The sequence below is a fragment of the Nansenia antarctica genome, assembly GCF_963989245.1.
Source record: "Nansenia antarctica genome assembly, chromosome: 11".
Classification (NCBI taxonomy): domain Eukaryota; kingdom Metazoa; phylum Chordata; class Actinopteri; order Argentiniformes; family Microstomatidae; genus Nansenia; species Nansenia antarctica.
In genome coordinates this window covers 15,620,244-15,646,210 of record NC_137681.1, presented here as the reverse complement: position 1 = coordinate 15,646,210, position 25,967 = coordinate 15,620,244, and the positions used below count along the sequence as shown (strand labels likewise).

At 45.7% G+C, this 25,967-nt stretch overlaps 1 protein-coding gene across 1 annotated transcript in view; it reads right to left on the bottom strand.

The window, feature by feature from the left end:
• ccser2b (coiled-coil serine-rich protein 2b) overlaps positions 1–25,967 on the bottom strand; it is a gene marked incomplete at both ends in the record, with an annotated part of 43,835 nt that overhangs the window by 7,930 nt on the left and 9,938 nt on the right. Inside the window, 6 exons of the mRNA XM_080542335.1 lie at positions 851–988; positions 5,023–5,109; positions 7,479–7,568; positions 15,894–16,053; positions 16,397–16,478; positions 19,301–19,400. Coding sequence (XP_080398461.1) covers positions 851–988; positions 5,023–5,109; positions 7,479–7,568; positions 15,894–16,053; positions 16,397–16,478; positions 19,301–19,400 — 657 coding nt within the window. The remainder of the gene's footprint in view (positions 1–850; positions 989–5,022; positions 5,110–7,478; positions 7,569–15,893; positions 16,054–16,396; positions 16,479–19,300; positions 19,401–25,967) is intronic.

Genomic DNA, 25,967 nt, shown 5'->3' with positions numbered 1-25,967 from the left:
CAACCGCCCCCCCCCCCCCCCCACCCCCCCACCCCCACCGCCACCTACTTCCCCTGCTGTCTAGAACCACTTCCATTACAGTGTTCAGGTGAGGTAGAGACCCAAAGCTGTAAATCTGCGTAGAACCAATTTTCCACCCCCTCCTTATTCCAAACCGCTGCGCACAGGGGGAATAAATCCAATCACGACGGGAGAGAAAAGTGGCCAAAAGTGCACCAGCAGTCGGTGATTGAGCGCCGCGGCTGTCTTTGCCGAGCCTTGCAGTGGACCGCTCGTGTCATCTGACCGGACGTAAAAATGAGACCCCCCCCCCCCCCCCTGCACCGTTATTGCAGGACATATTTCAAGCGGAGGCTTTTCTTTTAAAGTCTAAATCAAATTCCGCGCCGCTGCCTAGTACACACCTGTCCATCAGTACGGGTTGGGTGGCAGTGGCGGTCACATCGTGCCAAGGCAATTTCCATGTTGTTTCTGGCAGAGCTTTTTTTTTGCCATGGCCACTGCTTGATCTGGGCCAGACAAAAGCACCCGCCCCCCCCCCCCTTTAGAGATGGATGACTGGAATTCTGGGCTGCCAGAATCAGACACCAGCCTGTTTAGGAGTGTGTAGGCGGGGGGGGGGGGGGGCGGGTGTCAAGGGCACAGTCATCAGTCTGAACTGGTACCCACACTCTCTCAGGGGAGGCTGGTGGAGGTAGAAATCGGAGGACGGGCTCATTGTAATGTACGGAATGGAACGAGGAATGGTATCGAGCATGTGTGTGAAACCGTTTCCTCATTCCATTCCGTGCATTACAATGAGCCCTCTCTCTGTATAAGAGGAGGGACACAGGAAGGAAGTATCACTCACCGCAGCAGCAGCAGCAGCAGCAACAGGTCCCCTCCATGGTGTCTGAGTGGCCTTGTCGTGGAAGGTCACTCTCGCAATAACGGTCTCAGGTGCTGGAGCGCGTTGGCAGTGGCATCTCTTGGGCTCCACGGGGACAGCCTAGGAGGAGAGACATGCATGAAGGCAAGCACAGGCAATCAGACTCAGGTTAAATCCCGTTTGAAGCGAGATGTAGAGCATGTATTTGTATAATGCATTTGTAGCTGAGCTGATTTGGAATCCCGCTCTCAGGATGCGGTAGCCTGAGACGCGTCAAGTCAAGCGTTGCCTCAGAACCTAATGGTAGATGCTCGGGTCTTCCACAAGGGTTCAAACCCCATCCTCACTTCCAGTATGATACAATAGTTGCAGTTTCAGATTTAGTATATGGTACTTGGGGGGTGTGTGTGTGTGGGTGTGTGTGTGTGCATTCTATACACAGTAAGATCCACAATTCAAAATGATCTGTTTGAGAGCCCGTTTGATGCCTGAGGTGCTTAGGACATCACAAGAATTAAGGAGCCAATCAGGGCCAAAAGATGAGTGATCATATAACAGTGAAACGGGAAGGGGTGGGGGGGGTTGCATAATGTCATAAAAGGAGGAGAGAACCTTTATAGCCAACACGGAACAAGTCCATAAACTGCAGTAAGCAATTACTGTGAGCCTGCATGAGCATAGAGAGGCCGTCTCCCCTCCTCTGCGCTGGGAGACTTGGGGGAACGATGACAAAGTGTGTGTGTGTGTGTGTGTGTGTGTGTGTTTGAGAGGGCCTTTGTACTAGCTACCGGCCGCACTCACAACAGCCCCACAAGCCAGGGCTTTTATTTCCCAAAGATAACACAACCCGGAGAAGACAAATTAACCACAACAACACGAACCCAAGGCTCTCCATCACACACCACCCCAGAGAGGAGGTGGGATGGGTACTGTGTCGGACACATACTGGCAACGTCATACATTGCGTGTCATTGTGTGTGTGTATATCCACGAGTGTATGTGTGTGTGTGTGTGTGTGTGTGTACGTACACACAAACACACACACACACACAATAAGAGACATGCACAGAATCATGAGTATGAACAGGTACCAGAGAGATGTCTCTCTCGGGCTCCTCTCATCTTCCATTATCTACTGGTACTACACAAAATAAAGTGTTCCACCCTCGTACTGACCTCTCTTTATACACACACACACACACACACACACACACACACACACACACACACACACTCACACTCTCGGGCTCCTCTTGTCTTCCATTACGCGTACTGGGACTTCCAAGTCTGGTAATGGACAGACAAAGTGAAGCTCTTTATTTCCATGTCCCTGACCTCTCATTGGGGGTTCATTTAAGCGCTCAATAGCAATAATTTCCTTCCCTGCTCTTGTTGTTCTGATTACACATAAATACCATTGGCCGCTATAGCAGTTGTCAAGCCACAGGAGGACAGACAGCTCTTAAGTGCTCCAAAATCATAGCGAGTGACGCACATTGTGACGCACACTGAATCCTAGATCCTATAGACAAAAATGGCCATAACTCCGCGAGTATTGTTGTGGTGTTCAAGAGGTTGCATTCAGTAACTTGTTACAAGTAGGCTATGAGTTACTGATGGATGGAGGAACACGTAGTATGCACATTCCTGGATAGGAGAGATATTTCACAAACATTTCTCAACGGAGAGCTTAAAAGATAAGGATTGGATAGGGAAGTGCATAACTTTTGTCGCTTCCCCACTTACAGGAAGGTTGTTTGTGCTCCCTGGAGAAATGAAAATAATGCTTTCAGGAAAAAGGGAAATAGTAGCAGTGCAGCAATAGTGACGATTTGTCACAGACAATCATTATGAGCTCAATAACTCCCAACAATAATGAATTACAGCACCACACATCATGCAAAGATTTGATTGATTTCCCCACCACTCAACGCCAATTATCCTGCCTTCATGCATATCGGCGTAACGTAACAGCTTACTCATAATGAAAAAAAAAAAAGCATGATGGGGTATTGTGGTACTATTTTATTGTGTTGATTAGGCCTATACCAATAGGCTATATCATATAAACGTGATTTACCCTGGGGATATCAATCATGCAATGTTATGTTTATTTACTTTGTGATTAGTGATTCCATGAAAAGCACGGTGAATGTCGGGACTGTCAACGATGCTTTTAAGGCCTCCACTAACAAAGCACACAGACGGAGGACTAGGTAGAGCACCACTGCACGAAGTGAAGAATTTAATGGTAATAGCCTTTCACAATAACAAGCCCTGCTTAGGTTCCACTCTGCTACAACTCCCTATGACATTTGAAGGCTTTCTTTCGGTCTTGATATTATACTGAACACCATCAACTGGCATCATGCGCTCTATACCATGCAATAGACATGCGATTACTTATGATTGATAGGTAGTTAAACTTCAAAAATGATATATTAGCAGGAGAGAGATGCCTCCTTCCTCAGACTGGACTAGAATGATTCTAGACTAGAATGGTAATGAATCCCTCTGCTGCTGTCATCTGCGGCTCCTCTGGGCTCAGACATCTTGGTTCATTCCAGTCTATTCCAGGTATACAAGCTTTAAATCATGTACTGCAGCAATGCCTGCTCTTGAGGGAAGTTGCAATATAAATGCACTGTGTGTTTTGGTTTGAGCACACACTCAATTAGGACTGATGGGTTGTGGCAGGAGTTGAAAGCAGGGATACATAGAGGTACTGAGATTAAAACAGAAATAGAACAAGGAATGGTAGTATGAAAAGTGTTGAATAATTGGGTAAAATTATAGTTAGGACTACAGTACATAGGGACACAGCAGTTAGCAGAAGGACATGTTTCTCTCTAATCACAAGGCAATGGCTTAACGAAGTACACATTCAAAAGGCATCACACAATTAACGCAAACTTTGTGTTTGGTGAAATCAGAAAATCTAATATCTGAAATCTAATAATATTTAGAAAAAGTCTCATTTCCAATCACAGAGTGGAATAAGGCAGCAATGTGGTAAGCCTCAATTAATAACACATTTACTGCTGCAAATCTTTCTCATTGAGTTCAGTTTGATCAGGCAAGAAGGGAGAGATCAAAAAGAGAGAGAAAGGAAAAACAAGAGATGGATAAAGATATGAGAGATAGAGAGGGAGAGAGAGAAAACAATGAGAAAAACTGAGAGCAAAAAGCAGAGAGAGAGAGATGGAGAGCACGACAAAGAGAGCTTTTCAAAGAACTGTGTGTGTGTGTGTGTGTGTGTGTGTGTGTGTGTGTGTGTGTGTGTGTGTGTGTGAGACGACTATGTACTATGACTATGCCTACAAATGACAGTCCTGCTAATGAGAGACTGGATGGCTGCTGTCTCCAAACAACTCCAGGCAGTGGACACTGATCCACACACTACTCTGGCTCCTGCAGACCTGTTGTCCTGTGGTGTGTCAGTCTCTCTCTATCACATGTAGCACACTGCTGTCAACAAGACGGAGAGTGTTGAGAATGTTTCCCCGCTGGCGATGGAGAGACCATACAGATTTACAAATACGGACATCACACCCTTAGCCTCAGTCCTGCTGTCTATCTCAATGTGTAATCCACGTTCTCTTGTCTAAGGCGTTGTGAATGGCTGCCTGTCCTGAGCTTAAAAAAATAATTAAAAAAAACACGTGAAGGACATCATTAAAAAAACATGGTTTGAAAAACCGTGAAGGGTGAGGTGAGTGACCAAAAACGGCTTTTATGAAAAAGCCGGTGCTTTCGGATTACTTCCAACCAGGAGAGCATAATGAAGAAGGTGGGCTTCTTTGTGTGATTCCCAGCCGCAGCTCAATTTTTATTGGTTTTCTCCTTTTTTCTTTTCATTCGTATAAACTTGTCCCGAGTCATCATATACTGAACTACTTCACCTCCCTTCACTAACCAACCAACCAATCAATGGTACGTGGCGTCAGACAACATCTGCCTGGTCGCGCATTGAGAAATGAAGAGGGGTGCGCTATCCCCCTTGCGCAACCTCCTCTGCGACAGTTACGTGACCCTCGCGAACCTACACGAACCCCTGGTTGCGTTGTCTCAATGAAGCATGAATCGGACGTTACCAAAGACAATTGACGTCATGAAATCAAGACAAAATTGTGCATGATCGAATTGAAACGCACCAGTTGCTGGCTAAGCTGGAGGATAGTCCGGTCTTTACTCCGCAACTCTTCTCTCAGTTCCTGCACTTCCTTCAACAGCTCCTCCACCTGTAAAACACACAAAAAACCGACAGAACAGTCCTTTAGTACCCTAAACACACTACAGAGCGGGGCCGAACTGAGCCGTACAGAGCTGGCCCGGTTGCACCGACACCGGAGTAACAGTGCTGGAGAGCGGCTGTGGCTCAGGAGGTAGAGCCGGCGTCTAATGATCGCAAGGTCAGCGGTTCGATCCCCGGCTCCACCTGTCCGCATGTCAAGATGTCCTTTGACAAGACACTGAACCTGGTGAATGAGAGGGCATTGTAAAGTGCTTTGGAATAAGGCGCTATATAAGTGCAGTCCATTTACCAATTAGCATTTGGAGAGGACAATGTGAAAGGTTAATATCAGTGCGGGTCGGGTCGGTCCTATCGCGTGGAAAGCCAATCAGAGAATTTAGCACTGACGTAACAATTTGACCGACATAGTCGGAGAGAGTTTATCGTAGATAGTTAAACCCACAATGGGCGTAAACATACACTTTTGTATTCTCTGGCCGTGGGTTTGATTTAGCTTTAAAGCTCTTGGAAAAGATCCCAGCTCGAATGCAATCTCCGAAATTCTACCCAGGGACAGCAGGAAACACAACCTGACCAAAATACAGAAGGGGGGGGGGGGGGGGGGGGGGTCGATCGGAGAACCAATCAGAGGATGAAGTCACGACCCCGACTGTGAAGTGAGACGGAGGGACAAAGAGAACGGAGAGAGAAAAGTAGACGGAGAGAGATGGTGAGCACAGGAGATAGGGAGAGAGAGAGAGAGGAGAGAGAGAGAGAGAGAGAGAGAGAGAGAGAGAGAGAGAGAGAGAGAGAGAGAGAGAGCATGTTTTGAAAGACACAGACAGGAGGCGAGAGATAGCGAGGAATGAGAAACAACACGGAGTAGGAGAAAGGCCGGCCCAGGGCAGCACATCAGAGGCCCAGCGGCTAGCCGTGCCCATGCAGTTTTAATGGGCCTCAGCAAAACAAGCTGTGGCGCCCCGGGGCCAGACGGACCAGGCTGCATTCTGATGTGCTCCGAGCCCAGTCGGGCTGTCTCTGGCCCGGGCACAGAGCTCCCCCTCCCCACCAGCCGCCCTGGATTTCTCTCCAGCCCTGCCCGTTGCTTTGCACAGCGGTGAAGGGTGAGGGGAGGTGGGCGCACATTAGATAGGCATGCTGGCCTTCTGATCTAGCGACACATCTCTGTGTGTGTGTGTGAGTGTGTAGTGGGGAATGTTTATGGAAAATACTTAACAGTACCCCCTTAACAATTAAGCAACTACACTAAAGCCCGTTTGCTCAATGTGAGGGAGGCCGTTTGGGTTGGGGTTGAGCCAGGTCGTTTGGGTTCCGTAATGTCTTTGCGGTTCAGGGTTGTTACTCCGGGTCCTCTGTGGGGGTCTGGAGCACAGCGTCCTTCCCTCGAGTCTAGCAACTTAACTTTCTCTCCCGCTCCAGACACACAGACAACCGGACAGACACACAGCCGGAGGGGGTGAACAGACGGGGCAGACCTACTGGGAGGGGAGGCATGGCTCTGTCGGAGCCCGAGAAGATTGCCTCAGCTGGGCACAGGTCTAAAACGTGTTTACGAGTTATAGGAAGGGGTGAGAGCGACAGGGGCCTTGTTCTGTCTGGTAGAGGAGAAGAGAATAAACCGCCCCCTGCCTTCCAGTAAGAGTCTTCTGGAGTGGGATTCAAGGTAAAGGAGGCAATGTGCTCAAACACAACAATTCTGACTGACGCAAGAGAGGAGGATTGGATTCCAAGTTCAACAGAGTGATATGCCCATGGCGTACCATACGGAGAGACACACAACCCAACGCGGGCTCTGTGGTAAAGAGAGGGCACGCACTCTCACGGTACAAGGACAACAACGAGGTACATATGTAAACAAGCAGGGTAAACAAAAGAGGCCTAGTCACTCTCTGGGCATGTGTACACAAACAGAGGACACGCATCAACAAATAGCCAATTAGAGCCTTTTGATAAACAACACGGGGGGGGAATCCACTGCCGAGTACATGAGCTTTGACAACAGACAGCCCTTCAGTAATGAGTATTGTATGGTGGCCTGTAACAGGCAGCCCCAATATGGTTCTACCTGGGTAGAAAAGCTGTAGTACAGTATACGTTGTTATAACGTGATACAATATTTTTATGTAATCACCTTGTTGAAATTGAACAGTGCCCTATTCTGCTATGTAATAACCGAAAATCTGTCAACTATAACTGTGTCATTACAAAACTATTCGATAACCTAGGTGTAAAGGCAACAGAAAGCTTCAAATGTTCTGGTATGACCAACTGTTCAGTCACTGTCGGGCCGAGCATCTTGACCACCAGGCGACCTGTGTAGCAGTACGCAGCAGAGGGGGGGGGGGGGGGTCTCACCTGTCGGGTCTGGACGGAGTCCTCTCTGGAGTCTGGACTGAAGGTCTCCAGAGTCAGGGTGTCCTCCTCAAACTCATCACCATCCTCCAACTAGAGGAAAAACAAAACAAACTGTATATTATTATTATCCATCCATCCATCCATCCATCCATCCATTCTATAATATAGTATCTATCGATCTATTTTATCCGTCTTTGAATCAATGGAAAATAGGCCAGATACTAGACCTGACACATTCATGTTTGTTTTGGCCAAGTAGAGCACAGAATAACTTTTCGCTGATTTTTTAATCATGTATTTCTCCAAAATGCTCTGAGGAAAAAAAAGAAAAGAAAAAGTATCGACAGCAAAATGAGGCACAAGCACGGTGCAACCACATTTACCTTAAGTGCCGATCTCAATGTTCAAACCAGCATGAAAGCGCAGTCCTTGCTTACCAGGTAACTGAAGTAAGTCTACTGCATTAATAAGGTATAGACAATGTACGTCATCATTAGGCGATGTAGAGAGACATTTTGTCTGGGCAAAGGCTGACACTCTGGAAGCAACCGGTTCACAGTACCGTCAACAGACAGACAGACCTGTTATTCAACCAGCACTTAGTGGAGTGTAAGATGGTCGTGGTTAGAAGAGGTCCTTAGGTAACCTGAGTGAGCTGAGCCCTCTCAAAGCCCTCTCCATCCCACCTCAGAACAAGCCTTTGAACAGTACGTGTGGTCTAGCGCTGCTGTGAGAGGTTTACGCCCGTCAAGCAGACAGCAAACACAGTAGGGACAGCAGTTTGGAGACATTAAGTGCAATTTATGTAAACACCATTGGACTGAGGGGCCATTTACACAAACAGCCAGCTAATTTAGGGGCATTAGAGCCTACAAAAGGGCAGAGACGTGTGTGTGTGTGTGTGTGTGTGTGTGTGTGTGTGTGTGTGTGTGTGCGTGTGATGGGCAGCCAGGGTGGAGTGAACTGTACAGAGGGGAGAAAATATTTCCATTGATCTACAGCTCAGTCTGCTCCTTCCACAACAATGTTGTTTTGACACCCCTTTTCTTTTTTCCAATACAGGCTCTGGTGAAAAAAGACATTTAGAATGTCTTTGTCACAGTGAACAGGGTTAGGTCCTTTTTCAACTCCTATATCAATATACTTCAGTTCAGTAGGGACCCTGCAAAAGCTCTGTCGTGGAGAAATAAATAGATTATGGAAAAAGACCAAATATTTTTTATAACAAACAATGAAAACGAATGCCTTTATATATTTTTTAAATGAATGAAAAAAAGATCCCAAGTGTCCGGATGGTACTATTATTTAATAACCTCTAAGTCATTCAATTTCCATGGCAACATTTCAACAGGGGGATAAGATATTACATTTACATTTTTGGCATTTAGTAGACGCCTTTAGAGATGCTCCGATCAGGGTTTTTGGTGCCGATCACCGATCACTGGAATCAGTGATCTGCCGATCCGATATCACCGATCACCGATCACAGCGTCGAAAATGGCAATTGAAGCATTCTATTTATTGTGTAGCATTATTTATGTTTTAAATTATTCTTAACACCATTGGCATTGTATATTAAGTATTTAAATGAAATTAGGAGATGAGAAAGTATCATGAATTGACGACCATCTGTTTTATTGAATTCACAACCACCTGTAGCTTACTTCAGGAAAAACAAATAAAATGTGAAAATAAAAATCATAATAAATAAAATGTACACTGTCACATCAAATGTGCAACATTCCACTCGAATGAGAGGAACTAGGGGCTCTTAGAGAACTTGGAGCTTATACTGTAACTGTAGCTTTCCTGAGGAACAATAAACATACCCAAACTAAACTGCAACATAAACAGGCTATAGCCAAATATAAAATACTGTTTCAAGTCAGTCAGTTTCAAGTCATATTTAGGAGGAGATAAGACAGCAAGTCAGCAATAATCAATAAAACAAAAAAACAAAACATTGCACCTAAGGAGATTTCAGACTCAAACCTTACTTCTGATTAAGCAGCATCACTGGCAGATTAGCCTTGAGAAATACAAGCATCTCAGCGTTTTTGGCACTCAGCCTGTTCCTCTTATCATCTAAAATATGTCCTGCTGCTGAAAAGTCGCTCGCTATCTACACTTGTGCAAGGTGCACAGAGGAAGACCTAAAACTCACACGCTAATAGTTGTTGTTGCTATGGGCCAAGTGACTTCCTGCTCGCGGGGTCACATGACGTCGGTGAACACTACCTACACTACGCTCGTGAAGTCGCGCTGGAACTCTGACCAGCACTCGTGGAACGCCTCTCGTCCAATCAAAGCACTCGGTCCCTTTATGACGTCGAGCCCAGTGTGCGCTTCGGCGCTCTCTGAGTGATATGATGCGTTTTTGTGTGACTATATGCAAAATGTTGTGTGCCTATCAAATATTGCAATACTCATTGTTTAACCTTAAACATATTTTCGGTGTGCCCACTCTCAGTAGTCAACAACATATTTAGGAGCAGGCACATACCATATCAAGTAACAGTGAGACCAGTTTAACTCTAAAGGACATAGGAGCCTCACTGCAGTGGTCAGCAAGAGCAGAACAGCATGAATACAGAATAGCCATGTATGGGAACTAATGTCACTATTGTAAGTTACGAGGTAAAGCTATTTCCCTCTCTGAGAACTGTATATAAGCTCTAACAAACATCAGTACTTTGCTTGGCATTTGTGCCACAGCCAGGCTCGGCACCAGCCATGTCGTAGCCATGCTTGAAGCTTGGACTTAACAGAGCATGCTGTCTTGGAAACATCTGTACATGGGAATGCAACCCAGATCTGCCTAATACAATGATTACGATTCAACCTTCTCTCTGAGTCATCAATATATAATTTCCGGCCACGTGACCAAGAAAGATCTCCTTATTATCAAATGGCTTCTAACGAACAGGATAACAAATGGCGTCACGAACAGGATGCTAGATTCAGCGAAACAGGTAAGGCACAATGTAATTATTTGCTTAACCTGAATTGCTGTTCTAGAACGAATCTTAATTTTTTTCAAAAAGGAGATGTATTGATATTGGAAAGTACTAAATTAAAATAGTTTGAATAGAAGGCGCTGTATAGTCAAAGACGGTGTGACTGGTCAAAACACTGAGAGTTAGGATTTATTGAGATTCTGAACTTTGTAAGGAACAAAGCAGAAGTCTATTGTGTATTAAGTTAGGGACAAGACCTTAAATACGTGATTGAAAGCACAGCACTTTGAGGAAAACTAAGTTTGAAAAGATTTGGCCATAATATTTAAAAGACTCTAAGAGAAGTTTCAATCAACATAATTGATTACTAAAACCGCATGTCTATTAACATCATGGGAAGCAAACTACTATGTATGGCATGCAGAATGTTATCATTAAGAATGAAATGAATAACAACCATATTTCTGAACCAAGCTTCACAACAGGGCGAGAGTGTTAAAACTCTGACCCTAGGCTATTAATAGAACGGAGACTGCTCCTGTAACCAAACACACACACACACACACACACACACATCGAGCTACAACATACAACAAATAGACAAATTTGTCTCATAATGAAATTATCATGCAAATCTGTGTTGATTCAGCAGACATATAACATTTTGATTGATTTAGTGAACAGAGAAATACGCATTAAGACTCTAAGACTGTGAAACATCAAAGGAGGACATTTCTGATGGAGAAAACACAATTCAGCAAGAAAGACCTGGAATGTATTCTGACAATGCCTGTCGATTCTATTTCCTGACAGAATCAAGGAAATCAAGAGACATTGAGCGAAGGACTAAGAGACCGAGATGCTGTTAAGATCTGGTCTAAGTTAACCATTGCAGAAGTGGGGAGAGAATGTTGCAGATGCTGAAGGAAGCTATTGCCGGATGAAACAAGAGAAATGAGACAAACTAATGACATTTCAATGTGACAAACAATGGAAATGTTAATTCTTACGATTTAAGACAGAGACATGATGATGACAAGAGAGACTTACTTACACATACTTTTATGTAGTCGTAATTGTTCAATTGTACTGACGCACGCAACTAACAGTGTCATCAGCAGTAAACAGCTGAATTCAACATACAAAATTTGTATACTCTTAAGAGAGAACAAACACTTGCAAGTTTGCAATACCATGCACACACTACTCATAGCATGAACTTACAAACTTTCTTCTAGGAATTCTAAGGGACGGGAACAACAGTCCAGATAACCCAATTAACAGACTTATGCTTAACATCTGTATTTTTGTTTCCAACTGTTTCTGAGCAGGTTAATTCCACAATCAATTGATGGAGAGCCTAAGATTTTATAGACTTGAGTCAAGAAAAGGAGGGGTGTAGTGTAATGATAATGCTAAAATTGTCTTAAGTTAATAAAACCTATTAACGCTGTGAACAGAGGCAAGAACACGTGCAAGACTGATGACCATCAAAGAATCAAATAGCACTCCTTGTTACCAGAAACACAAGGCCGTTCCTTTGATTGAAGATCTACTTCCAGACATTGTTATATTGACATATAATGTACTTTGTATGATGGAACCGATGCCTAATGTATTTCTGATGTGGTCATTGACTTTATTAAGAACACCACATGTTTTTCAATAGAAATAATTTACCAGTCAAATTAATCTTACATCATGGGAAAAAAAAAGAGTGAGCTGATATGATGCGTTTTTGTGTGACTATATGCAAAATGTTGTGTGCCTATCAAATATTGCAATACTCATTGTTTAACCTTAAACATATTTTCGGTGTGCCCACTCTCAGTAGTCAACAACATATTTAGGAGCAGGCACATACCATATCAAGTAACAGTGAGACCAGTTTAACTCTAAAGGACATAGGAGCCTCACTGCAGTGGTCAGCAAGAGCAGAACAGCATGAATACAGAATAGCCATGTATGGGAACTAATGTCACTATTGTAAGTTACGAGGTAAAGCTATTTCCCTCTCTGAGAACTGTATATAAGCTGTAACAAACATCAGTACTTTGCTTGGCATTTGTGCCACAGCCAGGCTCGGCACCAGCCATGTCGTAGCCATGCTTGAAGCTTGGACTTAACAGAGCATGCTGTCTTGGAAACATCTGTACATGGGAATGCAACCCAGATCTGCCTAATACAATGATTACGATTCAACCTTCTCTCTGAGTCATCAATATATAATTTCCGGCCACGTGACCAAGAAAGATCTCCTTATTATCAAATGGCGTCACGAACATTATATCACTGAGCGAATCGACGAACGCAGCAAATGCCGTATGATATTCGTGGTATTGAAAGACCTTGCGTGCGTTCCTCCCCGAGGTATTTCTTTTGAGCAGACATTACAAACGGCATATTTGTTGTCTCTTTCCGACACTGTGTAATATTTCCAGACTGGCGACGCCATTTTGTAAACTGATCGGTCATGTTTGATCGGCCGTTTTGAGAACTCCGATCAAAACCGATCAAGGCCATATCGGCCGATACCGATCGGCGCCGATCAGATCGGAGCATCACTAGACGCCTTATTCCAAAGCGACTACAATCGATATATTTGACTAAGCGAGTGAATCATCAATTCACCAGTCGTAGCAGGAAGAGTAATCTAGCTCAGGCCAGGGGCCATTGGCAGTCGTTGTGATAGAAGAAGAAAAAAATAAATTCTACCATTCTCTCTTGCCACATCACGACACAAAGAAAATAACACTCAGCAGACTCGGTATGGGTCTTGTGCCTTAGGTCGTAAAGGGAGCAACATGAAATAGGATTACACACAAGCTTCTTTTTTTAGTGTCAATCAGGCCTTCTATAAAGGCAAGACACATACACACACTCACTCACGCACCTCAACATGACACCAGGCTGATACAAGTTCCTGCTTTATTGGAGTGTACACGCACATACGCGCACGTGCACGCGCACACGCACCGCCCCTGTCAGGTTGTGAAGAGGATGATGGGTTCATGAGAGAGGCATGGATCAGTCTAGAGTATTCTACTGGGGCTTGTCAGTCATCCCCAGCTCTCTGTCTGATCCCTCTATGTTTCAGTACTCCTCCACCGCATGCCCTCATCCCCTTCTAACCTCCAACCCTCCTTCACCGCATCCCTCCATCACCCTCCCTCAAAGCACTTTTCATCTCTGTGAGGGTCAAGGGGGAGACCACCCCCTCTTCCATTAGCTACGCCACAGCACCCACCACTATTGGCGCACCTTCAAACCACATGTGGATCTGAGCGAGATAGCATAGAGTACGTCGACTAAACACAACCCTGTGTGACTCGCACAAAAAAACAGGGGCTTGCTTGATCAATGATTTCAATCAAGTGATTGAAAACGGATCCCGACCTCTGCTCCCACAGAGCCAGCGTTTATGACGGGAGAGAGAGAGAGAGAGAGAGAGAGAGACATCGCAGGTACACTGAGGACGACTACAGGATAGACTTGTACTCCACGTCTTCGGGCCTGAGTTGGTGTTTGCGCTCTAATGCCCTCTATCTTCCTTGTCTAGAGGCTATAGGATAAGAAGAGCTTTAGATATCAGTTTCAGTGTGTCCAGCCAGGCAGGCAGGTCAACTCCATCAGCACGTCCGTCTCCTGCTCCAGCCTGCTCGCTAGAGGGTTTAACCAGGGAACACAGAGAACAAGGCAGCCAGCCGTAAAAACCAATAAAAGAAGCCGCCCGCAATCAGACAGACACCTCTCATGGCCGCCACGTTTATCTTCCGTCACTGACAGAGCCACATGAGCCTTTAGCAATATCCCGCTGCCTCAGATGTCAGTGTTCCCAAATCGCCTGCTTTAATCGTCGATTCTGTCAGATCCACACACAGTGATTCTAATGGTAGAGGAAGGTACCGCGCAAACACGGCTGATGGGTAAATGGCCCTCTTTGACCGAGGTATTGTGGCAATGTCATGAGGTATCAACGATACGGATTAAACACAGTGTACACATCGCAGAGATGCACCAGTGTCTCCTAGCAAGGAAAATATTAGGTGAGTGTGTGTATGCGGTATATGTCATATAGATGACTCAGAGTAGAGTGAGTGCATTCCTTTTGAATACAACTGGTCCCAGCGGAAATTGAACCCACAACCCTTAGCATTGGTAGAGCCATGCTCTATGAACTGAGAAAATTGCAGTGCCAAGACCAGCTTCAATAAATTAAGCTATATTCAGAGGCGGGAGCTAATTTCGGATGGGGTTGATTGTTTTTCCTAGAGGTGAGCAAAGAAAAACTGCTTAATTATGTATTTCAGTACAACAGTGTTGCATGACAATGGCTCCAGGAGACAGAGCTGTGTCTTGTAGCACGACGTGCCATGAATACTCCATTACATATCACATTTCAACAGCTTACTGACACTGGTAAAAGCTACTGGTCGTGAAGTTATTCATTTCCATAAAGAGACTACAGTTCAGACTATGCAACCTCCAACAATCACAAAAACCTGCTTATTCGATTTTGTGTGTGTTCAGTTTTTTTAGATTGGGTTTTGTAATGTGTATGTGCAATGTCTTTTATTGAGCTGCAAACCAAATTGCCCAAAATTAGGACAGTAACATTTCCTGAAATCAAAATGGTTTCTCTCTTCTCTCTTAACACTGTCAGTACTTACAAGCTAGGATGGTACTTCAATGAACCTGCCATGTCACACGGCACATCATGGGTCCCCAAATGTCACATGGGATAATGCTAACCAGGCCATTAGTGCCAGTCATGACTCTCCCCTAAAGCCATCACAGTGTGACATACTTTACTCCAACTTCAGCCAGCAAGCCTCCCTCAGATATAAACACAGTCTCAGTGAGGCCGCTGCTCTCTCAGGGGAGCAAGAGATAGATAGCAAATCGATAGGAACAGGACTGGTGCCAGCGCTGACTATAGAGCATCCTTCAGACAGAGAAAAAGGACACTGTTTAAGGGAGACAACACTGCAAATCTGACACAGCCCGGTGCCATGGTTAAAGAGCTGGCAAATAGGTAGAGATCTGTGTCTGTGCACAAAAAAGCTTGACAAAGAAAGATTTGTAGAGTAGATTTGTATGTAATCAAGACAGCCTGTTGCTAAAGGATAAGAATAGCAACAGCAGCCTAAATCTGTCTCGTCAAAATAGAGAAAAATAAGATTAGATGACTTTCAAAGTGGTTATGGGTATAAAAGACACGTCCCTTGACTCAGACTGAAATAGACAATAGGAATTTATCGTGTACAGATGATCAAAGATCAGAAGTGGGTAGTGGAATGGTGTGTGTGTGTGTGTGTGTGTGTGTGTGTGTGTGTGTGTGTGTGTGTGCGCGTGTGCGTGTGCGTGTGCGTGTGCGCGCATGTGTGCGTGCGTGCGTGCGTGGGCCCACCCTGTGTGTTAACATGTGTGGGAGGATATGCTTGTGTGTTCTCCTGACCTGCAACAGCATCTTGAGCTGCTGAAGCTGGGCTCTGACAGAGGAGCAGTCCTCGGCCATGTGTCTCAGCGTCAGCTCGTCCAGCTCCACCGCCTGCTCAAGTCCTGTTGAGCCGGTCCCCTCACCCTGGAGCTCATCATACGTCTGGAACACACCATCCCTTCAGAAGAGAGGACAGAGACAGTCAAGTGTGTGTGCACGTGTGTGTGTTTATGTGTGTGTGTGTGTGTGTGTGTGGGGGAGATAACTACAATCTCATGGGAGGAAGCCTCGGACAGCTGAGCGACAGGCAAGACAACTCGACAGGTTACCTACTTACGCCTGAACATGAGTCTGTCTCCGCCGTGTCAGCGGTGAACACACACACACACACACACACACACACACACGCACGCACGTTTCTCTTTCCCTCCCTCTATCTCTTTCCCCACAACAAGGCCAAAGTGGGAGATGGACTGCAGAGGAATTGAGGGACACAGATAGCGCAGGCACAGTCAACTCACATGTTGTCATTGTGAAGGTGATCCTGCGCACCCCAGCACAGCTGTCTCCTCCAGTGGGCGAGATGGGACATCCCATCAGCATCTGTGACAAGAGGGCAAACACAAAAGGCACGGTGTGTCAAAGGACGGATCCATCGCAAAATGGTCCGGGCGGTTGGTTGGGTTATTGAGAGACACAGGCCAGACGTGTCGACACACTGAGTAGACACATGCATGCGCGACAGCCACCCGTACTTCATGAAAAGACGGTACGTCATTATCTTCTTTCCCGTACTGTAAGTACTATATTCAGACAGGAGCACTCTGAGAGATCAGGACTAACACGAAACACATAGGGCTGGTTTCACAGACAAGGCTTTAAAACCTAATCCTAGACTAAAAAGCATCTTCTACAGAGATTTTTTTACATTGAAAGTGTGTCGCACTTAAGGCTTAAGCCTTGTCTGTGAAACCAGCACGTGGCCCATAAAACTGATGCCTGAGACTCAGCATCTGTACAACTATAGGGGAGGGGGGGGGGGGGCTCTCTGTAACAGTCTCTCTCTCTCCTTCTCTCTCCATCTCCCACTGTGAGAGAACAATGAAGCGTTATGGAAATGATCTGTGGGTCATTCTCTTCAGCTTCCCAGGCTGGAGAGGAGTGGGATGGACGACCCTGCAGAGAAGGCAGATTCTGCCGGGCAGAGAGAGCGGACCCAACATGCCGGCCCACATGCTCCACGGTCTATAGTACACACTGCTACGGCAGAGAGGAGGCCACATACTGTACTCACTGAGACACAGACGATGTACCCAGTAAAAACTAGAGCACTATGAGAAACGCACTCGCAGAATATCAAATAGACCACGAGAGGTCCTTGGGAGAAACGGAGAGAGAGGGAGGGAAAGACTGAGTTGAGCTGCTTTGAAGAAAAAAAACCTGCTCAGAAGGCTGGGGCTTACAGTTACAGCCTAACAGAAGAGCCCTGTTGTTGATGTTTGCATTTTTATTTTCTGTTACAGGTGTTTGGAGTAAAGATAGAAAGCCTTCACCTTTCCTGCCCTGAGACACTACAGCCCTTTCTCGACTGTTAGAAGCTTGATTCCTCAGGTCCTCTCCTCTGTACTCTACTCACCTCTTACTCAAGACGCATTCCTCTCCTTAAGATATGCTCCGACAGTCATTTTTTAGAAGAAAGTGAGTGGAGGACGTGAGTGGACAGAGTAGCGGACGTGAGAAATCGAGTTTCTAACAATAGTGAAAGGGCACCTGTCTCTAAAGGAAACAGCTAGATGACCTCCACCCCTCTTCGGGTTATGACCTCTTGACTCACTTCTTGCCCGCTGGAACTCTAGCAGAAAGGGGGCCACCTTGACATGACCGGTGATGCGGTGTGACATGTAATGACAATGACATTTACAAAAACACAGGGACACGGCGGACACTGGAGGCCGTTACATTAAGGATTACGGGGATAAGCCTAGTGATGCTCCGATCTGATCGGCGCCGATCGGTATCGGCCGATATGGCCTTGATCGGTTTTGATCGGAGTTCTCAAAACGGCCGATCAAACACGACCGATCAGTTTACAAAATGGCGTCGCCAGTCTGGAAATATTACACAGTGTCGGAAAGAGACAACAAATATGCCGTTTGTAATGTCTGCTCAAAAGAAATACCTCGCGGAGGGACGCACGCAAGGTCTTTCAATACCACGAATATCATACGGCATTTGCTGCGTTCGTCGATTCGCTCAGAGAGCGCCGAAGCGCACACTGGGCTCGACGTCATAAAGGGACCGAGTGCTTTGATTGGACGAGAGGCGTTCCACGAGTGCTGGTCAGAGTTCCAGCGCGACTTCACGAGCGTAGTGTAGGTAGTGGTTCGTCGATTCGCTCAGAGAGCGCCGAAGCGCACACTGGGCTCGACGTCATAAAGGGACCGAGTGCTTTGATTGGACGAGAGGCGTTCCACGAGTGCTGGTCAGAGTTCCAGTGCGACTTCACGAGCGTAGTGTAGGTAGTGTTCAGCGACGTCATGTGACCCCGCGAGCAGGAAGTCACTTGGCCCATAGCAACAACTATTAGCGCGTGAGTTTTAGGTCTTCCTCTGTGCACCTTGCACAAGTGTAGATAGCGAGCGACTTTTCAGCATAGCAGGACATATTTTAGATGATAAGAGGAACAGGCTGAGTGCCAAAAACGCTGAGATGCTTGTATTTCTCAAGGCTAATCTGCCAGTGATGCTGCTTAAAGTAAGGTTTGAGTCTGAAATCTCCTTAGGTGCAATGTTTTGTTTTTTTGTTTTATTGATTATTGCTGACTTGCTGTCTTATCTCCTCCTAAATATGACTTGAAACTGACTGACTTGAAACAGTATTTTATATTTGGCTATAGCCTGTTTATGTTGCAGTTTAGTTTGGGTATGTTTATTGTTCCTCAGGAAAGCTACAGTATAAGCAAGTTCTCTAAGAGCCCCTAGTTCCTCTCATTCGAGTGGAATGTTGCACATTTGATGTGACAGTGTACATTTTATTTATTATGATTTTTATTTTCACATTTTATTTGTTTTTCCTGAAGTAAGCTACAGGTGGTTGTGAATTCAATAAAACAGATGGTCGTCAATTCATGATACTTTCTCATCTCCTAATTTCATTTGAATACTTAATATACAATGTCAATGGTGTTAAGAATAATTAAAAACATAAATAATGCTACACAATAAATAGAATGCTTCAATTGCCATTTTCGACGCTGTGATCGGTGATCGGTGATATCGGATCGGCAGATCACTGATTCCAGTGATCGGTGATCGGTGATCGGCACCAAAAACCCTGATCGGAGCATCTCTAGATAAGCCTGTTTGGTCTCTCAAGACTGCCTGCAAACCTTCTTTACATTTGCGAGCATGCACACACACACTCACCACTATGCAAGGAGCCCTCCTCAGGGAGGTCATCGTCCAGCATAAGGTCATCGTCATCCAAGTCACATGTCTCCAGGTTGTCGAGGTTGTTTAGAATGTCCTAGGATAAGAGAGAGAGAGAGAGAGAGAGAGAGAGAGAGAGAGCAAGGAAGAGCAAGAGAGAGAGGAAGGTCAGCCCAATTATTATGAAAGGAAACCATTTCAAAGGGTGACTTCATTGAGCTACATCGAAACACAGATTGCATAGTAATCTATTTCCAATATGAGGAGGAGGTTGTTCAAAAATACATGGAGCAAAACTACATGCAACAAAGTGAAGCAGGTTTCTTTTGAAAGCAGCAATCCATGCCATTTAAAAACTGAGAGAGAAAGCCAAATCAATCAAGAGTCCAAATCAATGTTTGAATCAATGTTCAAATCCTTAGCATTCAAATTGTTCCCTTTTAAACCACAAAGTCAGAACAAATTGCGCGGGCCCTTTTTTCATCTAAATAGACCCTCGAGACAGGTTGAAGAAGATGGTGTTTTGAAATAAACAGGACCACTTTAAAAAAAAAAAGAAGACTTATTTAAGTCCAAGAGGGGGATGGCGGGGGAGTGAAAACAACCAATCGTTTTGCCACATAGAGCGTATGGTTATCTTCTGGCCCATGCCCCTCTCGGCTCTGGCCCCCTGCATTGCCTAGAGTGGGCTTAGTCACAGAAGACCACACCCGCGGAAATGACATTTCCCTCATGGCTGACACCCATCCATCCATAGCAGCAGCACATTACAGGCTAATCTCCTGGTGTAAAATAACAACACACTACAAGGCTTGGAGAAGATCAATGGTGAAGTCTAACATGACATTCTTAGGGATCCGAGTCCGCGGCCCTCCCCCTCTGTCCCTGTCCCCCCATGCCCCTGTGCCTGGCTAACATGTCATAAGACCCACACACAACCCTTCAAAGCAAGGGTGGAACTGTCATGCCAAATTTTGTCCGCCTGCCAATAGTCCGGGCCATCAACGGCTCATCAAAATCTGATCGTTCGAACGCTGTTGCTACGCCGACGTGCATTCCGCCTGTGACGTCATTCTACCGCTGTGTGCTTATACTACCACAGATGAATGTGTGTATCTGAAACTGGGAAGACAAGTGTAATCTTGAACCATTACAACTGCATCTACTGCCATCTCTATGGCTGGAACTGCCTCCAGCTGACATCACCTTCCTTGCAACACAACTCCTGGCCTGCTCCGCTTTTCAGATGGTATGGTATGGTATGGTATGGTATGGTATGGTATGGGATACATGTGATCCTTTGTTAAATACAGAAGACACTGTGGAATTGTGGAGTATCCCATTAACCAGTTGGTCTGGTGATCAGAAGTTCAAATCCCACATGGGAACACCACCACTAGTAGGGATGGGACAGGATAATCCATTAAATCGCTCCTGAGGGTCAAAGTCGGGAGCTACTCTCTTTCATACAGTGCAGTAGAACTTTCCATGACAATTCCACTTGGCAGGCACAAACTTGTTTTTTCCTCATAACAGTAAATGTCATAGTTCTATGTTGAGTAAATGAGTAGAGTGAAGGAAAGCAGCAAATCAGCAGACTTGAAGCAAATTGGATGAATTATGTTGGTTATGGCTCAAAATGGTCATGTCAGTTCACTCAGTTGCTATATTCTGAGGGAATTGTAGGAGCGAAAATCTAAAGGTTTGGTATTGTCATTCACGGTCAAAAAGGAAAAAAAGAAACTAAGAAAAAAGCAACAACTAAAAACTTCTGTTATCACTTTTTGTGCCACTCCACTTGCTGTGCCCAGTCAGGAGGATCCCATGGGGGCATCGAGCGCAGATGCTGATGGGAGTTGAAGTCCGGAGCTAGTTTGAATCTATTTCATGCTTCCCCAATCTGGACTTCATTTACCAGCAGCCTGCGAAAGCTGCTTTCATGTTTCGCTTGATGAGCACAGCTCTCTGAGTGAAAATACACACACAATATGACCCAGCTGCTGACCCAGAGCCCGGCACAGTTGTTCACGGGCCAAAGTTCTGCCCGAGAAATCCACAGCCTTTAACTAAGCGGACTTTAGGAGCGAAAGAGCGAGCACACGCTTCTCGCTCATCAATATTTCAGCAAAGTCCCTGTTGCCAATGGTGTGTCTGTGACAGTTCCTGAATACGCAGGAAAAAAACAAGTAGACTGCACAGAGTCTTCTGGTGAGAACGGGGGGTGGGGGGGGGGGGACTCTTCTACTTTTAAAGACTGGTGTCTGGTGGAATGATCGCATTAACGTTCAGATTACCTCTTCACAGTGGCGCGGGAGAAACAAAGTGACAACTTAATGAGCAGTGTAACCTCCAGGCCTGACGAACCCCTCTGCCTCAAGCCTGTGTTTGACACACAGTTGTTCTGTTTTAGGGCTGGGCTTGTGTGTGTAGAGGGAGGCCAATTGAACGGCCCATTAAAATCAGGACTAGTGGCGCCACGGAGGCACCTGACAGAATCATCGACTCATCCGTGCCGATTTCTCGTAACAACTGACGCCTCGGAGGCGTTGCGGTGGACTGGCCCCCTCTATCGCGCAGTGTGTGTCTAGAGTTGGGAGATCCGGCATGCCAAGAGAGATGCACCAGTCAGGATCTTCGCTCACACAGCCACCCTGGCTCAGGGCTACTGTCTGACTGGCTCACAGCTCTACAGGAGGGAGGGTGGGTCACAGGAGGTGAGGGGATCGAAGCCCAAACCAGTCACCACGGGCCTATAAGCCAGAGTTCAGAAACTGGACTCCCAAGTTGGCTCCAAACATTCAATATCAAAAATGATAAACCCCAAAAATGGTTTAACATCTATAGCCTAACCAATTCAGCCCAGTCTCAACCCCACCCAGCTGTAACACCCCCAACAAAGGAGACACGAGATGTACTGCTTAGTGGATTTGTGTGCTGCCTGTGTGGGAGGGAGGGGGGGGCAGGGGGGCTAGGAGGGGGAGAGTGAGCTGAAGGGTAATGAAATTGTCAAGCAGCATCAGTAAAGTGGAGGAAAAGGTCAGGCACATCACAGGCGTGATTAAATCGCAGAAACGCTCTGTCGCTGAGTAAATCCAGTACGTGTCAGAGCGCTGACTAACAGCGTATGTTTAAGAGGCCATGCTGGTGAACGCTGGTGGGTTGTTTTCAGGGGTGGCTGGTGGAGGGAGAAAATCTGAGGACGGGCTCATCACATTGAATGGAATGGAATGCAATGGAACACACTTGTTTGATACCATTCTTCATTCCATGCATCACAATGAGCCCGTCCTCTGATTTCTACCTCCACCAGCCTCCACTGATCTGCACCCTTAACACTTTTACAGGCTTTTTGGGGGGGGTTTCCTTCTTTATTTACAGACTCTGAACCCTGATGTATTATTTAACTTTGAGAGTTACAGTACAGGTCCATGTCTGCTTCTCATCGGCTTTAATCTAATATTTATAGTGTAACCTTGCAGTTAAGTTTTGCTCTGTTTGATAGCCTCCTAAAATTGCGGGAAAATTAAATATTGTGCAGCAAAAAGAAAAAACGGGTTTGATGATTTCTAGCGCCAACAGCGTCTCCCTGCTGGCCATGGCTTTGCAAATACACTGGTGGGGGGAAACCCTCATCTCGCTTATAATGACGGGTGTTTTAGCCAGTATTAGTCATTATAGCATTATAGTCATCTCAATTTCCCATAAGGGGATACTAGCTACGCTATCCGTGTTCAGATAGCAGACAAGACGGGAATAGGGAACCGAGTGAAGCTAAGGAGTTCAGTCGGATTCATGGTCGTTCGCTAGATTTAGTGTAGCCACCAATCCTTCACACAGTTCATCCAGGTCCCTAATGGCCTAATAAATATGACCTATTTAGGGCTGGCATAAAAGCCTGACTGATTCCTAATGACTAAAACAAAGACAGACACAACAAAGGGCCTTAAAAGACTAACACCTTTCACGAGCTAATGAAGTGCTGATTGGTTTACAACATTACAGCATGCACAGTGGATACGGTAAACAAGTAGAAATGGCTGCCCGAGCGCAGGGCTTTGATGTGAGAATCAGTGCGCTGGGATTAAAGAGAATACTTTTTTTGTCAGCTCTTTTCTCTGTTCTCTGAGAGAGGGGGTGGAGAAGGAAAAAGAGGGAGAGGTGGAGAGGGAGAGATGAAGGAGGGTATAGAATGACAGGGAAAGGAAGAATGAAAGAGAGAGAGAGAGAGAGAGAGAGGAAGAGAAAGAGAACGAGAGAGATAGTGAGAGAGAAACGAGAGAATAAGAAAGAAGGAGGAGGATGTGCAGAGAGAATTTCAGGGGCATAGGCACTCTGTAGGAGGAGGAGGAGGAGAGCATTTGAGGGCTTCAGGCTGGGTTTATGACCTCGGATGGATCAAACACAACTGTGTCTGCTGGAAGTTGCTATCCTTGGTTCAATACGCTGTGGCCTCTCTCTCTCTTTCCAAACCACAAGGGTGTTTGTGTTTTTCGTTGTGGTTACAGCTACTGTACGAATGCAGGTTTTTCTACCGCAAAGGGAAACAAATTCATGCTACTTTCAGTGTTGTTTCCCTCAGCAGAACGTTATTCAGATACACACTATAAGGCCAACTGCAGATCCTGTTAAGTAATGCAGGCAACAACAATAGGACTCCCCAGACACACTCGAGTTCAGTTCTTCTGGACATAATGTGCTCCGCCTGCAAATTCTCTGCTCTAGCAGTGGAGATTATTATGGTGGAGAAAGAGAGAGAAAGAGAGAGAGAGTCATAGGGGGAGATAAAGTGAGAGGGGAGGGAGAGAGAGAGAGACCGAGCCTGCAGGTCTGTCTTTAGATCTCCGCCAGCCAAGATGCCCAGCACATACCAACATTGCCACCTAGTGTTCAGGCTGAACACAGCACAGCGTGTTGCCGTACTCCTGCTGATCCAGCTATGAAAGATTTGCTATGTTCTTTTGAGTGGCAGTATACATAGCAACAAGCTGGGGGGGACAAGCAAAACAGATGAGTGACGTTTAACCTTGAGGTCTTTGAACAATCAAAACGTAACAGTTGAAAGAAATAATATATTATAGAACACGTAACACAATATCTTCCAGGCCAGACATGATGCTAGTGTGACCAGCATCTATAGAATCTGTATATTCATTCATACCACTACGATTATGGATTGAAACATAAAATCAAGGGAGCAACCCAACCTAGCCTTGTAGACCAAACGTCACACATTTCAGATATGAGTCATGGCATCTACGCTGCAGATCTGGCACAGACAGATCTCTGGCGGTGTAGCGTGAGGCTGGGCACCATGAGATGAGTGCAGACAGGATGAGTGGACTGGGTGGAGCTGACATAACTCCTCAGAGGCAGGGTGGATGAGTGGACTGGGTGGAGCTGACATAGCCCCTCAGAGGCAGGGAGGACAGAGCTGTTGGCTGAGTGTAACAGACGTTTCCACAGGGAGAGTGATAGAGCAGGGGAATGGCCGCCAGACCCAAACGCCAGGACACTGTCACCGCCTGTGTTCACACTTTGCTGTGTGTGTGTGTGTTTAGTGTTAAATTCTAAGGCAAGTCATTGCTAGCCTGATCTTCTTTTCGTGTCCACAAGAGAGTCAGTTACAAGGCTTGGCTAGATGTGGTTCAACCACAGCTGAACACATTGCTGTCCCTTCTCATTGAACTCTGCCAAGTCCGTTGATGTGCAGGGCTGTTCCAGCAGGGGGCATATCAGGAGGTGCTGCATGGTCTGTGGTTCAGTGCCACAGTCACACACAACGTCCCCGTCATTTAGGTATCCCCATTTGGCGAGAGTGGCTTTTGTACGTCCAACACCAGATCTTATCCTGTTTAGGCATTTCCACACTGCGTAGTTGGTGTCTGCTAGCCTGATGCCGTCAGAACGGCAGAGTCACTACCCATCTTCCGTCGTAGACTGAAGACCCATCTCTTCAGGTTACATCTTAACTGCTCCTCCTGAGACATCTTCTGACCCTCACCACTACGTCTCCTAAAGACACCCGCTTTCCCCTCTACTGTGTCCCTAAGAACTTCTACTGCCCCCCTTGTACTGTTTCTCAGTTTCTCCAGTAAAAAAAAAAAAAAAAAAAAAAAAAAAAAAACGTTTTAGTAGAAGGCGATAATAGGGAGAAGGTTTTTCCTTCTATCAGTGGCCCCGGGCCCGAGCTAGAGTACTCTTCCTGCAACGAATAGTGGACTGCTGATTCACATGCTTAGTATTCAAATGTTTTGATTGTAAGTCGCTTTGGAATAAGGCGTCTGCTAAATGCCAAAAATGTAAATGTAAATGATGCCGCTGTGATAGTGCAAGCTTGAGGTATAACAACAATTGTGTGAAAAGTAAGCAAAGGCCACACTGCAGACTGATATAAAAAATAAAAAATTAAAAATAAAAACACATACACTCACTGAACACTTTATTAGGAACACTATACTAATACTGGGCAGGGCCTCCTTTTAATCTCAAAACAGCCTCTCCTCTCCACAAGATGTTGGAAACTTTCCTTTGAGATTCTGGTCCATGATGACATGATTTCATCATACAATTCCTGTAAATCTTTCAGGTGCCCTTTCAAGCTGTGAATCTCCCTAATTCTACCACACCCAAAAGGTGTTATTGGATTCAGACTGGTGACTGGTGA